Genomic DNA, 13,225 nt, shown 5'->3' on the forward strand with positions numbered 1-13,225 from the left:
CTTTCTTATTAGCTGTTGCGATACTGTCCTTCGCCTATCGACTTTGTGATCTTCTCGGATCTGCTCTAGGAGCCCTGTCAAGCGACGAGCAGTGGCACGAGTGGGTCGTACATGGGCACTTGTCAGTATTTAATCCTGCGATGCCCAGACCGTTCAAGGACTATCATGTTTGAATCGTGTTAATCATGTCTTTCATCTCAATGTTTAAGCGGCTACTGATGAGGCTAAGGGCGGGAAAAAGGGGATTCCGGGACGAGGAAGCACTGGCATGCAAGAGCAACAATCAGCCCCAGGGTCACAAGGTTCCATCCGTCAAGTCTTACTGGGATTTACTAAGTGAGGTAGTAATCCTGGGTTCACAATTTTCGAGAGAAAAGGAGGAGTCGACTCAGTCGAGGACCATGCAGACATGCAGTGGGATACTGTCCTGTCATTGGACTCATTGGCCTCGGGGCTAATGACAGCGAGTGAGAGAATGGCATGACAGAGCGAATCCTGTCACTATCGACCAAAACACTTTGCTGACATAGCCGGCCAGCACCCCGGAAGAAGTGTGCGGTGGTGTGATTCTGTCCCGTTGGACGTAACGTCGGCTTGTGAAAAATTCAGGGGCTTGGCGTGTGTTGCCTGTCTGAGACTGTGCAGGCTCGGCAGATGCTGTGTAACCCCAAGTCTGAGCTTCTTTACGTAAAACCCGTTGTTCCTTCGCTGTTGGCGGTTGAATTTCCCTTTTAAGCCCATTCAAGCGATGCAGGCCCCCGGGGGGTCCGCGGAATCTTCCATGGATCTGCCAGTGCCAGTGCTGGTTAGGTCCCGACCTCTTCATGTTACGCCCCCCGAGGCCTGGTTTGTTTTTCTGTTTGTGAGTGAGTGAGTAACTCCCTGACACTCTGACTCCCCGGGGACCCCCGGTTGTTGGCCGGTTCTTCCGAGACCCCTGACGTCTGGACCCCCGGGGATGGTCGGCTTCTGATTTGCAGCACACCGCCTGACCGCCTTTCACCTCGGCGGGAAACCGATTCCGACTTCTTCCTCTCCGATGACGGCAAAGGAGGCGAAAGCCGGGCCGGAAAGTCGACGTTTGCTGTCTGCGATTTGTCCTGTCCTTTGCGTGATCGCATCCCGGATCCCCGAATTCGACATTGGCCGTCCAATCAGTCATCGGATGCCCCTTTCTGCACCGTGTGCACTCGGCGCTTCTTGCGGCGCGGTTGGCCACTATTTTGTTCTTTACGAGGTTTCCTGCCTACCTCGTCCAGCCTCGCTTCGGTCCAGTTTCGCTCCTTCGCCCCGGGCATCGCGGCATGGTCAACATGGCACAAGAAACCCAAGCAAGCGACGACTGGCGGGGGCCTGATGACCCTGATTGTCCCTACAACTGGCCCATGTGGAAGCGCATCTACATGACCAGCATCCCGGCCTTGCTCTGCGTCAACGTGTATGTGACGCCACCAGTCATGTTGCTCAACCCCAAAACACGTGTCGGCGTTCTAATTTATGCAGGTCCTTTGCGTCTTCCGTCTACACCTCCGGAGCCAACGATGTATCGCGAGAATTCGGCGTCTCTCATACGGAATCTCTGCTCGGCCTTTCCCTCTTTCTCTGGGCGCTGGGTCTCGGGGCCATCATTGCCGCCCCCGTCAGCGAGTATTATGGTCGTAGAATTGTTTATCTGACCACCGTTCCCGTTTTCGGTTTCTTTATTTTGGGTTCTGGTCTAGCACAGAACTTTGCCACCTTGATTGTCTGCCGTACTCTGGCTGGCTTCTTTGGGAGCGCCGTCGTTTCGGTCGGCGGGGGCACCAATGCCGACATCTGGGAGCCCGCGCGGGCGGGATTTGTTTATCCCTTCTACTTTGTGTCCCCCTTTCTCGGGCCAGCCTTTGGTATGTATGGTGGACTCGATGACTCCATCCCGAGTCCTCTCTTTCGTCGTCGCATCAGTTATTTGGACTCTGCTGACTGTCCCAGGACCTGTCATCGGCGGTTTCCTCAGCGAAGCAAAAGGCTTCCGCTGGCTAGAATGGGTCATCCTGTTCATGGTCGCCTTCAACTACCTGTACGCTCCTCCCGGCAGTTAGAGACGTACAAGAAGACCATCCTCCAAAAGCGCGCGCGCGACGAAAAGCGATCTGACGCACTGGCTTCCGCGAGTTCGCTCAAGGTGGCCCTCCCCTCGAGCACCGTGGTGCAGCGCATCGTTCTCAAGCCCTTCAAGATGCTCTTCGTCGAGTCCATCGTGCTCTTCATGACCATCTATATGGCCTTCAACTTTGCCGTCTTTTACAGCTTTTTCGCCGCCTTTCCTTACATCTTTGGCGGCGACAAGTACAATTTCACGGCCGGTGAGCAGGGCTTAACCTTCATTTCCATCGCCCTAGGCTGCGTCATCGGCTTTCTCGCCGTCGTCTATATCGACCGGCGCACCTACCCGGCGCTGGAAGCCAAGTACGGCGTCGGTTCCGTCCCGCCCGAGTACCGCTTGTACGGCGCCATGGTTGGCTCGGCCCTCAACCCGGCCAGCCTCTTCTGGTTTGGCTGGTCTGCCAACGCCGGTGCCTACTGGCCCAGCCCCGTGGTAGCGGCCGTGCCCTTCGCTGTCGGGAACATCATGGTGTACAGCAGCGGCGCGCTCTACATTATGAATGCGTACGGATCGCTGCACGGCGCGAGTGCCCTCAGCGCCAACAGTCTTCTTCGGTACGCCTTTGGAGGCGCATTTCCCATGTTCACGGTGCAGATGTTCTCGTCTATGGGGATCGGCTGGGCCAGCAGTCTGCTGGGCTTTGTATCGGTGGTGTTGGTGCCCGTCCCGTGGGTACTGTATAAGTATGGGAGGAGGATCAGGGCGCATTCTCAGTATATTACCATTAAGGATCCGGTGGTTGACAACCAGGGCTCGTCGACAGAGATGACGAGCAGTGAGGGAGAGGAGACGGGAGTCTAGATAAAAGTCGTTAGTTGTTCTGGTTCTAGAGGGCGGCCGTGGTTTGAATCGGGGCATTCGACCGCGCGGGTAGTCTGGCGCAGGTGGGTTGCTTTTTAAGCGCTTAGACAGACAGTAAACATTAGAAGAGCAGCCGTGACCCTCAACGGCAGGCTGCGCTCGCGATTTTAATAATACCACTTGGATGTTGTATTCCCAACTGAGTCTGGGGTGTTCAGGCCGGGGAGCGCAGCCGTCAACCGAGCATCCCCCCCAGGGCCCCCACACTCTCCCCAGATCACGGCCAGGCCAGGACAGCAACCCACATCCTTCCGGGGCTGACTGTGCCTGACTGACGACATCCTCATTCTGGATGGAATGCCGATGAAGGAGCCCACCTTCCACCCCCCCTGTTCGACGTGGGTTTCCCTGACAAACACATGGCCAATGGGGTCCCATTCCCAGCTTTCACCGTCCCCTGCCACAGTTACGAGCCATCCACATGACCTCCACCGGTTTTCTTTACCCCTGGCCGAGGATCCCGCTCCCGGGATCCACCGCCCAACGGCCGGCTCGCTTCCGCTGACGTGAGACGATCTCGGCCCTCAACGGTGTGGTCGTCGGAGAGGTTCCCGTTCGGGACGCTCAAAGTTGCCTATTCGGGACCCGACTTCGCCAACCAAGCAACTAAAACGTTCAGAGAGCTCCACACGGTACGATATCCCGGCGCCCATTGTCACCAAAAGGCCTATCTTCGTCGCACTAGGACCAATCAAGCCGCGTGTTTGGCTGGTGACCGAGGAAGGAAGAGGTGTAAATCGGAACGCCCAGGGATGGATGACATGAAGGAACCCAAACAGAGTGGCTCACATGACGCGGATTGCATGTCCTCGCTCACCGACTACTCGGGCCAAGTTGGGTGGTGCGCTTTTTAAAGAAGATGACTCCCTGGCTGATAAGATGAAAATAATGCGGAAAAGAATAATGGAAATGAAAAAAGGGGAACGGATAAAACATAAAACATAAAAACCCCAGAAAAAGGACATAGGACGAAAAAGAAAGAAAAAAGAAAAGAGAAAACACCCCGGACCACACACCACACTCCACCATGGGCTCCCTCCCACCCCCCCTCAACACAAGCACCACCCCCCTCCGGCTGGCCATCCTCGTCTGCGACGAGCCGCTCCCGCGCATCTCCACCAAACTCGGCCAGTTCGACGCCATCTTCACCACCCTCCTCCGGCACGCCTGCGCCAGCCTGTCCCCGCCGCAAACCCTCGAGTCCCAGCTCGCCATCACCGCCCACGACGTCGTGCGCGGGGGGCCCGACACGGGCGCGTACCCGGACCCGGACGCCATCGACGCCGTGCTGATCACGGGCTCGCGCAGCGCCGCGTACGCCGACGATGCGTGGGTGGTCAGGCTGGCGGCCTTTGTGCGCGGGTTGTTGGATGGGGGCCGCGTGCGGGTGATTGGGGTGTGTTTTGGGCATCAGATCGTGGCGAGGGCGCTGGGGGCCAGAGTGGCGCCCTCGCCGGGGGGTTGGGAGTTGTCGGTGACGGAGGTGGCGTTGAGTAAAGAGGGGAGGCGCGTGTTTGGGGGGGAGAGTTTAGTGAGTTTTGGGGTTGCTGGTCGTTGTTGGTGAGGGAGACTGGTTGCTGACGCCGATGGTGAATAGAAAATGTACCAGACGCATCGCGATGCCGTCCTCGAACTGCCCCGGGGTGTTGCGCTGCTGGGCCGCACCGAGCAATGCCCGATCCAGTCCATGTACGTCCGTGGTCGGCTCATCACGGTGCAGGGCCACCCGGAGTACTCTCGGTTTATTATGAGCGAGATGCTGCGAGCACGACACGTAGCAGGGGCTATTGCCGACGGGCCCTACGAGGATGCCATGAAGAGGGTTGGGGATCCGCATGACGGGCTGGCAATGGCCCGAGTCTTTTTGCGCTTCTTGAGGGAATGACGGATATGGGATCTTACATACACGGCGGGTTGCGTTGTTATTGTATGCTACTGACGAGACCACAAGACTAGACACTAGACTGGGGTTAGATTAGCAAGGGTCATTGGGAATTGCAGGGCTATGGGAGCAAGGCGATTGTTGAGAACAGCACAGCAATGGAACAGCCAATAGACGCAGGTACCAGTCCCAAGTAGAATGGGACAACACATTATCACCCCTTTACAAGTGTAAAATACAGTTCCTCCCTACCGTATGGCTCATGTTTCCCACCCGTCTCCCCCCTTCCCGTTTACATCCGGGTGAACAAGCCTGAATTATATTACCGCAACCCAACCTCATCAAAATGGACGAGCATGCAAATAGCCCAAACCCCCAGCCACAGGACCAGGGCTCCCACCCAAAGAAAAGGCACGTATGGTCCTCGCCAGCCGAGTAAACACCTCATCAGGCCCCCGCCCCTGCAGCCCAGCACCACCAGCCATAGCAGCCAACTCCAACTTAGCCGCCACGCGCCCCAACAAGCCCGACAAATCCACCACCTCGCGCACCGCCGCCCTGTCCCAGGCTGCATCATCACACGTAACCGTCAGCCGATGCAGGGCCACCGCGCAATGCGCGAGCTGCGCCCACTGCACCAAGGAAATCCCCCGGAAGCGCGCCGGGGCCGGCGTCAGTAGGGCGGCGGAGCAGGCCTGCACGGCGCGCACGCACTGCCAGAGGTAGGCGACGCGCTCGTGGCGCGCCGACGCCGTGGTGTCGGTGCCGCTTCCGCCGCCACTGTCCGTGCCGCTGCCGGTGCTGGTGTGGGTGCCGGTGCTGCCGTCGCCGAGGACGACGTCCCGCGTGCCGGCCATGCGCGAGAACTGCGTGATCATGATGGGCACCATGGCGCTGACGGCGTGGGTCACTTCGCTGATGCTGAGCTCGGCGGCGTGGATATGGGCGGTGAGCAGGTCGCGCTCGGGAAGGGTGGGGGAGAGGGAGGTTTGGATTTCCTGGCGCTGGGTTTGCAGGGTGGTGAGGGCGATGATGGCTTGGAAGTTGGCTAGTTCTGTCACTGGGACTTGGCCTTGTTCGAGCTGTTGGTGTTGGTGGATTTGGACGGATTTCTGCGCGAGCAGTTGCAGGCGGACCTGGATGGCGAGGGTGGAGTCGGTTGGGCAGCTTCGGTCGTTGCTTATGGCGGCCAGTCCGTCGTCCATCTGTGGTGTCCATCGCAGTTCATCTATTGCTTGTCCGCAGTACGCCGAGACAACAGAGCTCAACGCAAAGCATGCCAGAACGGCGCGCTGCTGCGCCAGGAAGTCCTCTCTCGTCATAGGTCCCCCATCATCAGACGAGCCGAACCCAGGGGTGAATAGGGCCATGATGTGCGCGTCCGGGCCAGGTGGCCCGTCCACCCGTATCTCAGAAGCCAGCAAGTTTGCTTGCGACATGAGCCGTAGCAAGCTGCCCCCGTTTAGGACGTGGTCCCAGCCCCAGGAGATGTACGTTAAGAGCGCTAGTAGCAGGTCGATTCGACTCGTGCTCGACTGAGTGTCGCGTCCCAGCATGTCCTTGATTATTGCTGCCTTCAGCGCTGTCCCTCGCGTCGCCTTCTCCTTCGCCGAGGGCGACGCGACGCACATGATAGCACGGAAAAGGAACGGTCTATCGCACCGAAGTTGGTGGGCGCTAAGGGTGGCGGGCAGGTGGACAAATGGAAAGTGAGACAGCATGCAAGATCGGAACGTGCCGATCAGAGTCTCGGCTTCTCTGTCGGAGACCTGTGGTTCCGGGGAGTCCGATGCGGCCACGGCTTTGAGGGCACCACCTTGGTGAGCGAGTCGGGGATTGTCATCATAATCACCATCATAGTCGTCGTCGTCTTCGGGGTGTCCGCCGTCTTGCGCTTCCAGCTCTGAGGTATAAAATTGCTGTGCGGATTCTTCCCCTGAATGAGAATTCACGCGTCTCGATTCTCTCGACTCCCTCGGCTCCCTCGACTCGCTTCCAGTTTGACTTGGTGGATGTGAACGTGACGGTTCGCCGCCAATGACATTGCGGTTCTGTAGCTGTGAAATCAGATTATCAAGCTTACCCTCTAGGTCGGCAATGCGGGATGCTGAGTTTTGTGTCTTGTCGATGGTGCGCCTCCGGATAGAATCAGACGGACGACATTGTTTGTGAAGGCGGTGGCAGCGTTGACAACCTTCACCGTCGGGGCGGGCGACGCATTTGCACTTGGCTTTGAAGCAGTTCGTGCAAGCAAGTCCGTAAGGGCCTAAATGACTAGGACCTCGCCTTTCCATGATGCCGTGATGCCGGCCCCCCTCAGGATTTGTTTGGGAAGCGATGGTGCGGTCATGGCCCGGCCCAAAGTTCGAATGGGGACCGGAATTGTCGGAGTCCGTGCCGGCGCAACAAGGAAATACCCTCTCAGCATATTGCCGACACGTAGTTCGTCTTCTAATTGGTGAGGAATGTGCTGCGGACAAAAGAAAGTCCGCCGTTAACCGAAGCTGTATAAGTCGCCCCAAATGAGACACCCTAACAGTTGTTAATTGTGATGGAATAGAAGGTTTGGTGAGCCACGGGCCAAGGGACTTAGAGCTTACATTGGCGATAATAAGCACATCATGGGTTCCAACCAGGACGACGTGATCACGCAGCAGCCCGGCGCCGGAGAGGATGGCGTGGGCAGCAGCAACGTTAACCTCGACCGACTTCCCGACCTCATGGGCCAGTTCCCCGTTCTTAACGCTTACACTCACATAACCTTTGGATTTGAACTCCCACTCGATGTCGACCGCGACGCTATTACTTCCGCCCTTCAGACCAGCCTCGATCGGCTGATAGAGCTGATCCCGTGGCTGGGATGGCAAATCGGTTTGGAATCAGGGGTACGCACGACGGTTCCCTGGCCCGAGGATACGCCCAGGGTCCTACTGCACGTCAAAAACTGCGACGACATTGTTGTACCCATGGCGCAGCTTCTTGCCGCAGGCATTCCCATCAACAAACTTGATGCCAAAGTGTTGGCCCCCTGGCCGGCACTCCCGCAACCCCACGGGCTCACAGGTCCCGTACCAGTCATCACCCTCCAGGCCAACTTTGTCCGCGGCGGGCTCATCCTCAACTTCAGCTCGCATCATACGGTGATGGACGGCACGGCCAACCTGCAAGTCCCGAAGCTATTCGCCGCCATCCTTAACGGCGATACTATCCCAGAAGCCGACCTCCAGCAGGCGAACCGCGACCGACGTGGCCTGATCGAGCTCATCCCGCGCAGCGAGCCTATGAAGGACTACTCCCACTTGCGAGGACCGCCAGGATATCGATTCACGCTCCCTGCCAGCGCGCCGATATGGTGCCACTTCAACATGCCCATGGCCTCCCTCTCCAAACTCACCAAGTCAGCGCGCGACCCCTCCCGACCCGTCAACGAAGACGACGTTCTCATCGCCTTCTTCTGGCAGCGCCTCTGCGCCGCCCGCATCGCCCGCGGCATCGCTCGGGACACGGTGTCCAAGATCTCGCGGGCCATCGACGCGCGCGTGGCGCTGGGGATCCCGCCAACCTACCTCGGCGCGCAGGTGCACATGGCCATCACGCGGCTGCCCATGGGCCAGGTGGCGTCGCTCACGCTGCTGCAGGTGGCGCAGGTGCTGCGGCGGGCGCTGGCCGACGCCAACACGCCGTGGGCGATCCGCAGCCTGGTGACCTTCATCGCGCGCGAGCCAGACCGCTCCCGCCTGCTGTACAACGGCCCCCACGACGGCAACACCGACGTCGGCGCCACGTCGAGCCTGAACATGGCCCACGCCCGCCCGCCGCATTGGGGACCGGTGCTCGGCCCGTCCCGCTTCTTTAGTCGCTCGAATGGGGCGCCTATTCCGGGGTCGTTTACAGTCTATTCGCCGGACGGCGCCGGTTTTGTGCGCATGTGTATCTGCTTGCCGGTGGATGATCTGGAGGCGTTGAAGAAGGATGCGTTGTGGAAGCAGCATACGAAGTTTGTTGGGTGAGCGGGCAATGGGGCTGGGAGAGGGTACATGAATAGGTAACAATTATATTTTCCCTCTATTATACCACCTTGACTTGTCTGTGTGTTCGATTTTGTTGATATTAAACGACGCCGGCGGTGGTTGAACCTCCTTTTTGCCCTATTAACAATAGAACAACTAAGATAAGCCCGCTAAACTGAAACAGTTGATGAGGTGCCTCTTGTCACGATGTGTCATGTGAAATTGGTGTAGATACTGGAGTCCCGGGCTCGCCTCCCGGGAAACATTAATGCCACCGCCCACGCCGGCTATGGAATCCCGTTGCACACACGTATCGCATCCGCCACCAGCGTTTGATAACCTGCTTCTGATAGAAATATTATTCGTCCCGCTCACAAGAAACTGGCACTTGGACTTTCTTGGTACAAACCCGGCGACATGAGGACCCGGGTGTTATTGGACCGGCTATCAAAGCTATCAACCACAGCTGTGGTAGTCAGTTCATCACGAGTATCTGGGCTTATGGTGCCGTATCACCCTCATTTACCGGATACACTAGCATCGGTACCAGTTACATGCTTAGAGTGGACTCCATAAGCCCGGGACAACGAGAACGAATGTATTGGTTGGCGTTCCCCCGGAGTAAGCCGGAGTTTTTTCCCGCCGTATGCACAACCATTCACCCCCTGCCGCGTTGGGATGGACGACCTCAATGTCTCGCAGAAGCCAGTCCGAGCACTAGTCCGATTGCAGAAGAGTACGGAGATAACGGCAGCATATTCCCACCCCACCCGTTCAGGGTGATATTCCGTCGCTGTCCGGCCCGGAGTCTTTGCTGCTATCTTTCTATGATACGGCGATACTATGTACACTGGGTACAAGCCAGGATCTCATGTGGCTGCCCATGTGGACAAAACATATGGGCAACCGGGAGGGACTCGCCTCAGCGTCATCCTACTAGTAGAAGAAATACTCACCTCGATGTCTGGAAATACAATGATAACACGCCCGCAACCATTGTAAATGCCAACATCTTTACTGTCACCGGTCCAGGCACGCTCTTAACCCCCAACGCATTACCTTTCTCGGCCTCCACCACCAAGTTCAACCTGCCACACAAGTCACCATGGTCGAGGGTGCCAACCAGGAGTGGTCCAAGGACCAGGAGCCCATTGCCATTATCGGCTTGAGCTGCAAATTTGCGGGGGATGCTGCCAATCCCCAGGGGTTGTGGAAGATGCTGGCCGAGGGCCGCGATGCCTGGTCCGAGATTCCCACCTCTCGATTCGACCCGAAAGGGGTTTATCACCCCGACGCCCAAAAGTTGTCTACGGTGAGTTCTGCCTAAAGGGACTGGAACTGGAGTAAAGAAAGGGGGAGGAAAGGAAAAAGGCTGGACCGCGGAACTGACAAGTGAGTGTTGTCGTAGACCCACGTTAAAGGCGCGCACTTCATAGAAGAGGACATCGGGTTGTTCGACGCCGCCTTCTTCAACTACTCGGCCGAGACTGCGTCGGTAAGAAACCCGGAGAGTAAACCCGAAAGACAAGCCAGACTGACCGAGTGATGATTTCTCTGCGCCCCGCAGGCGCTAGATCCTCAATATCGGATCCAACTCGAATCTGCCTACGAGGCGCTGGAAAATGGTAGGCGAGCACACCACTACCAACTACACCGCCTCTTTGTTATTAGCCACTAACCAACCCGTCCACAGCTGGCCTCAGCATGTCGCAGGTTGCGGGGACCAACACGTCCGTGTACGCCGGCATTTACACGCACGATTACCACGACGGGCTGATGCGGGACGAGGAGAAGCTGCCCCGGTTCCTGCTGATCGGCACCATGGCAGCCATGGCGTCGAACCGCATCTCCCACTTCTTTGACCTCCGAGGGCCCAGCATGACCATCGACACGGGCTGCTCCACGGCCCTCGTGGCGCTGCACCAGGCCGTGCTGGGGCTGCGGGCGCGCGAGGCCGACATGTCCATCGTGGGCGGGTGCAACCTGATGCTGGCGGCCGACATGTTCAAGATGTTCTCGTCGCTGGGCCTGGTGGGGCCCGACGGCCGGTCCTACTCGTTCGACTCGCGCGCCAACGGCTACGGCCGCGGCGAGGGCGTCGGCACCGTCGTGATCAAGCGCCTCAGCGACGCTCTGGCCGCGGGGGACCCCATCCGCGCCGTCATCCGCGACACTTACCTGAACCAGGACGGCAAGACCGAGACCATCACCTCGCCCTCGCAGGCCGCCCAGGAGGCCCTCATCCGCGAGTGCTACCGCCGCGCCGGCCTCAGCCCGCAGGGCACGCAGTACTTTGAGGCCCATGGCACGGGCACGCCCGCGGGTGACCCGATCGAGGCGCGAGCCATTGCGGCCGTGCTGGGCGGGGGCCGCACCGAGAAGCTCCGCATCGGGTCGGTGAAGACAAACATCGGGCACACTGAAGCGGCCTCGGGGCTGGCCGGTCTGATCAAGGTGGTGCTGGCGCTGGAGAAGGGCCAGATACCGCCGAGTGTCAACTTCAAAGAGCCCAACCCGCAGCTCAAGCTAGACGAGTGGGGTCTCAAGGTGGCGACGGAGCTGGAACCGTGGCCCGCGACAAACGGCGAGCCCCGTCGCGCTTCCGTGAACAACTTCGGCTACGGCGGTACCAACAGCCATGTCATCTTAGAGGACGCCGGGAGATGGGCGCCACAGCCCCTCATCAAGGCGCCGCCCAGCACCCAGGCCGAGGCCCAGAGTGATGTGCTCGTCTTCTACGGCCGCGACGAACAGGCCTGCCAGCGCATCGTAGCCAACACGCAGGAATACTTGCGCAACCGCAAGCTCGAAAACCCAGCCATGAGCGCCGGGGAGATCCTCTCGTTGATAAAGAGCCTCGCCTGGACGCTCAGCATGCGCCGCAGCCGCTTCCCCTGGGTGTCCGCACACGTAGCCACATACTCAGACGATCTCGATCAAGTAATCCGCAGCTTGGACGCACCCCAGTTCAAACCCGTGCGCATCCCTTCACGCGCGCCACGCATCGGCATGGTATTCACAGGCCAGGGCGCGCAGTGGTACGCCATGGGCCGGCGGCTGATCCACGTGTTCCCCATCTTCCGGTCGACGATCTACACGGCTCAGCACTTCCTACGCGAGTTCGGCGCCGACTGGTCGCTCATCGAGGAGCTGAACCGCGACGCCGAGACGTCGCGCGTCAACACCACGGCGCTGAGCATCCCCGTGTGCGTCGCCGTGCAGATCGCCCTCGTGCGCCTGCTCCGCTTCCTCGGTATCTCGCCGTCGGCCGTCACCAGCCACTCCTCGGGCGAGATCGCCGCGGCGTACACCGTGGGCGCCCTGACCCTGCGCCAGGCGATGGCGGCTGCGTACTACCGCTCTGCCATGGCCGCGGACAAGACGCTGATGAACGCCTCCGGAGGCGGGCCGAAGGGCGCCATGGTCGCTGTCGGGGTGGGATCCGAGGCGGCGCAGGAATTCCTGGACCGGGTCGCGAGCACCAACGGCAAGGCGGTGGTGGCTTGCATCAACAGCCCCAGCAGCGTCACCATCGCGGGTGATGAGGCGGCCGTGCAGCAGGTCGAGGATCTGGCCAAGGGAGACGGCGTGTTCGCCCGCCGCCTGAGGGTCGATACAGGGTACCACTCCCACCACATGATGCCCATCGCCGAGCCCTACCGCCAAGCTCTCCGCCAGGCCCTGTCCAGCAACAACCAAACCAGCCACAACGAGACCGACCCAGCCACCGCCGGAATCCCCGAGGGCGCGCCCTGGGCCAAGCAATACCTCGCAGCACTGAGCGCCGCGCTCGAGGCCGAAGCGCAGACCCTCCGCGACGAAGGCCCCATCGCCTTCTCCTCCCCCGTGACAGGCGGGCGGATCACCGAGCTCTCCCAGCTCGCCGACCCGGAGCACTGGGTCGGCAGCCTGCTGCAACCGGTGCAATTTGTCGACGCATTCACCGACATGGTGCTGGGCGACATGGACGAGTCCGGCACCAGCGTGGACGTCGTCCTCGAGGTGGGCCCCCACACGGCGCTGGGCGGACCCATCAAGGAGATCCTGGCCGAGGCCGAGTTCGAGGGTGTCGACGTGGCTTACATGGGCTGCCTGGTGCGCAACGAGGACTCGCACGACAACCTGCGCGCGGCGGCGCTGAACCTGCTGCGGCGGGGGGCGCCTGTCCATCTGGAGCAGCTGGCGTTCCCCTGGGGCCGGTGGCCGTACGAGCCGCGCGTGCTGACCGACCTGCCGCCGTACCCGTGGAACCATAATACCAAGCACTGGTCGGAGGCGCGCCAGAGTAAGGCTTGCCGCGAGCGCGGCCAGGAGCCGCATGAGCTG

The 13,225-nt window shown here is 59.7% G+C and overlaps 5 protein-coding genes across 5 annotated transcripts in view; 4 read left to right on the top strand and 1 right to left on the bottom strand.

Annotated features, from left to right (window-relative positions):
- Positions 1 to 1,313: 1,313 nt before the first annotated feature.
- On the top strand, positions 1,314 to 2,947 carry CHGG_07634 (uncharacterized protein; the record flags this gene model as incomplete). The annotated part of the gene is made up of 4 exons (XM_001225289.1): positions 1,314 to 1,438; positions 1,504 to 1,886; positions 1,972 to 2,027; positions 2,078 to 2,947. 4 exons carry the CDS (start codon positions 1,314 to 1,316, stop codon positions 2,945 to 2,947), a joined length of 1,434 nt encoding a protein of 477 aa, XP_001225290.1.
- Positions 2,948 to 4,034: 1,087 nt separating this feature from the next.
- CHGG_07635 (uncharacterized protein) lies at positions 4,035 to 4,892 on the top strand (the record flags this gene model as incomplete). Its single annotated transcript, XM_001225290.1, has 2 exons — positions 4,035 to 4,538; positions 4,605 to 4,892. 2 exons carry the CDS (start codon positions 4,035 to 4,037, stop codon positions 4,890 to 4,892), a joined length of 792 nt encoding a protein of 263 aa, XP_001225291.1.
- A 338-nt stretch (positions 4,893 to 5,230) lies between these two features.
- Positions 5,231 to 7,183, bottom strand: CHGG_07636 (uncharacterized protein; the record flags this gene model as incomplete). Its single annotated transcript, XM_001225291.1, has 2 exons — positions 5,231 to 6,825; positions 6,973 to 7,183. The coding sequence occupies 2 exons, from the start codon at positions 7,181 to 7,183 to the stop codon at positions 5,231 to 5,233; spliced, it is 1,806 nt and encodes a 601-aa protein (XP_001225292.1).
- A 327-nt stretch (positions 7,184 to 7,510) lies between these two features.
- On the top strand, positions 7,511 to 8,899 carry CHGG_07637 (uncharacterized protein; the record flags this gene model as incomplete). Its single annotated transcript, XM_001225292.1, has 1 exon — positions 7,511 to 8,899. One exon carries the CDS (start codon positions 7,511 to 7,513, stop codon positions 8,897 to 8,899), a length of 1,389 nt encoding a protein of 462 aa, XP_001225293.1.
- A 1,105-nt stretch (positions 8,900 to 10,004) lies between these two features.
- CHGG_07638 (uncharacterized protein) overlaps positions 10,005 to 13,225 on the top strand; it is a gene marked incomplete at both ends in the record, with an annotated part of 8,046 nt that continues 4,825 nt past the window's right edge. The window contains 4 exons of the mRNA XM_001225293.1: positions 10,005 to 10,211; positions 10,308 to 10,394; positions 10,467 to 10,524; positions 10,593 to 13,104. Of these exons, the coding sequence (XP_001225294.1) occupies positions 10,005 to 10,211; positions 10,308 to 10,394; positions 10,467 to 10,524; positions 10,593 to 13,104 (2,864 nt within the window). The remainder of the gene's footprint in view (positions 10,212 to 10,307; positions 10,395 to 10,466; positions 10,525 to 10,592; positions 13,105 to 13,225) is intronic.

Source organism: Chaetomium globosum, genomic scaffold, assembly GCF_000143365.1.
Source record: "Chaetomium globosum CBS 148.51 scaffold_5 genomic scaffold, whole genome shotgun sequence".
NCBI classification, from domain to species: domain Eukaryota; kingdom Fungi; phylum Ascomycota; class Sordariomycetes; order Sordariales; family Chaetomiaceae; genus Chaetomium; species Chaetomium globosum.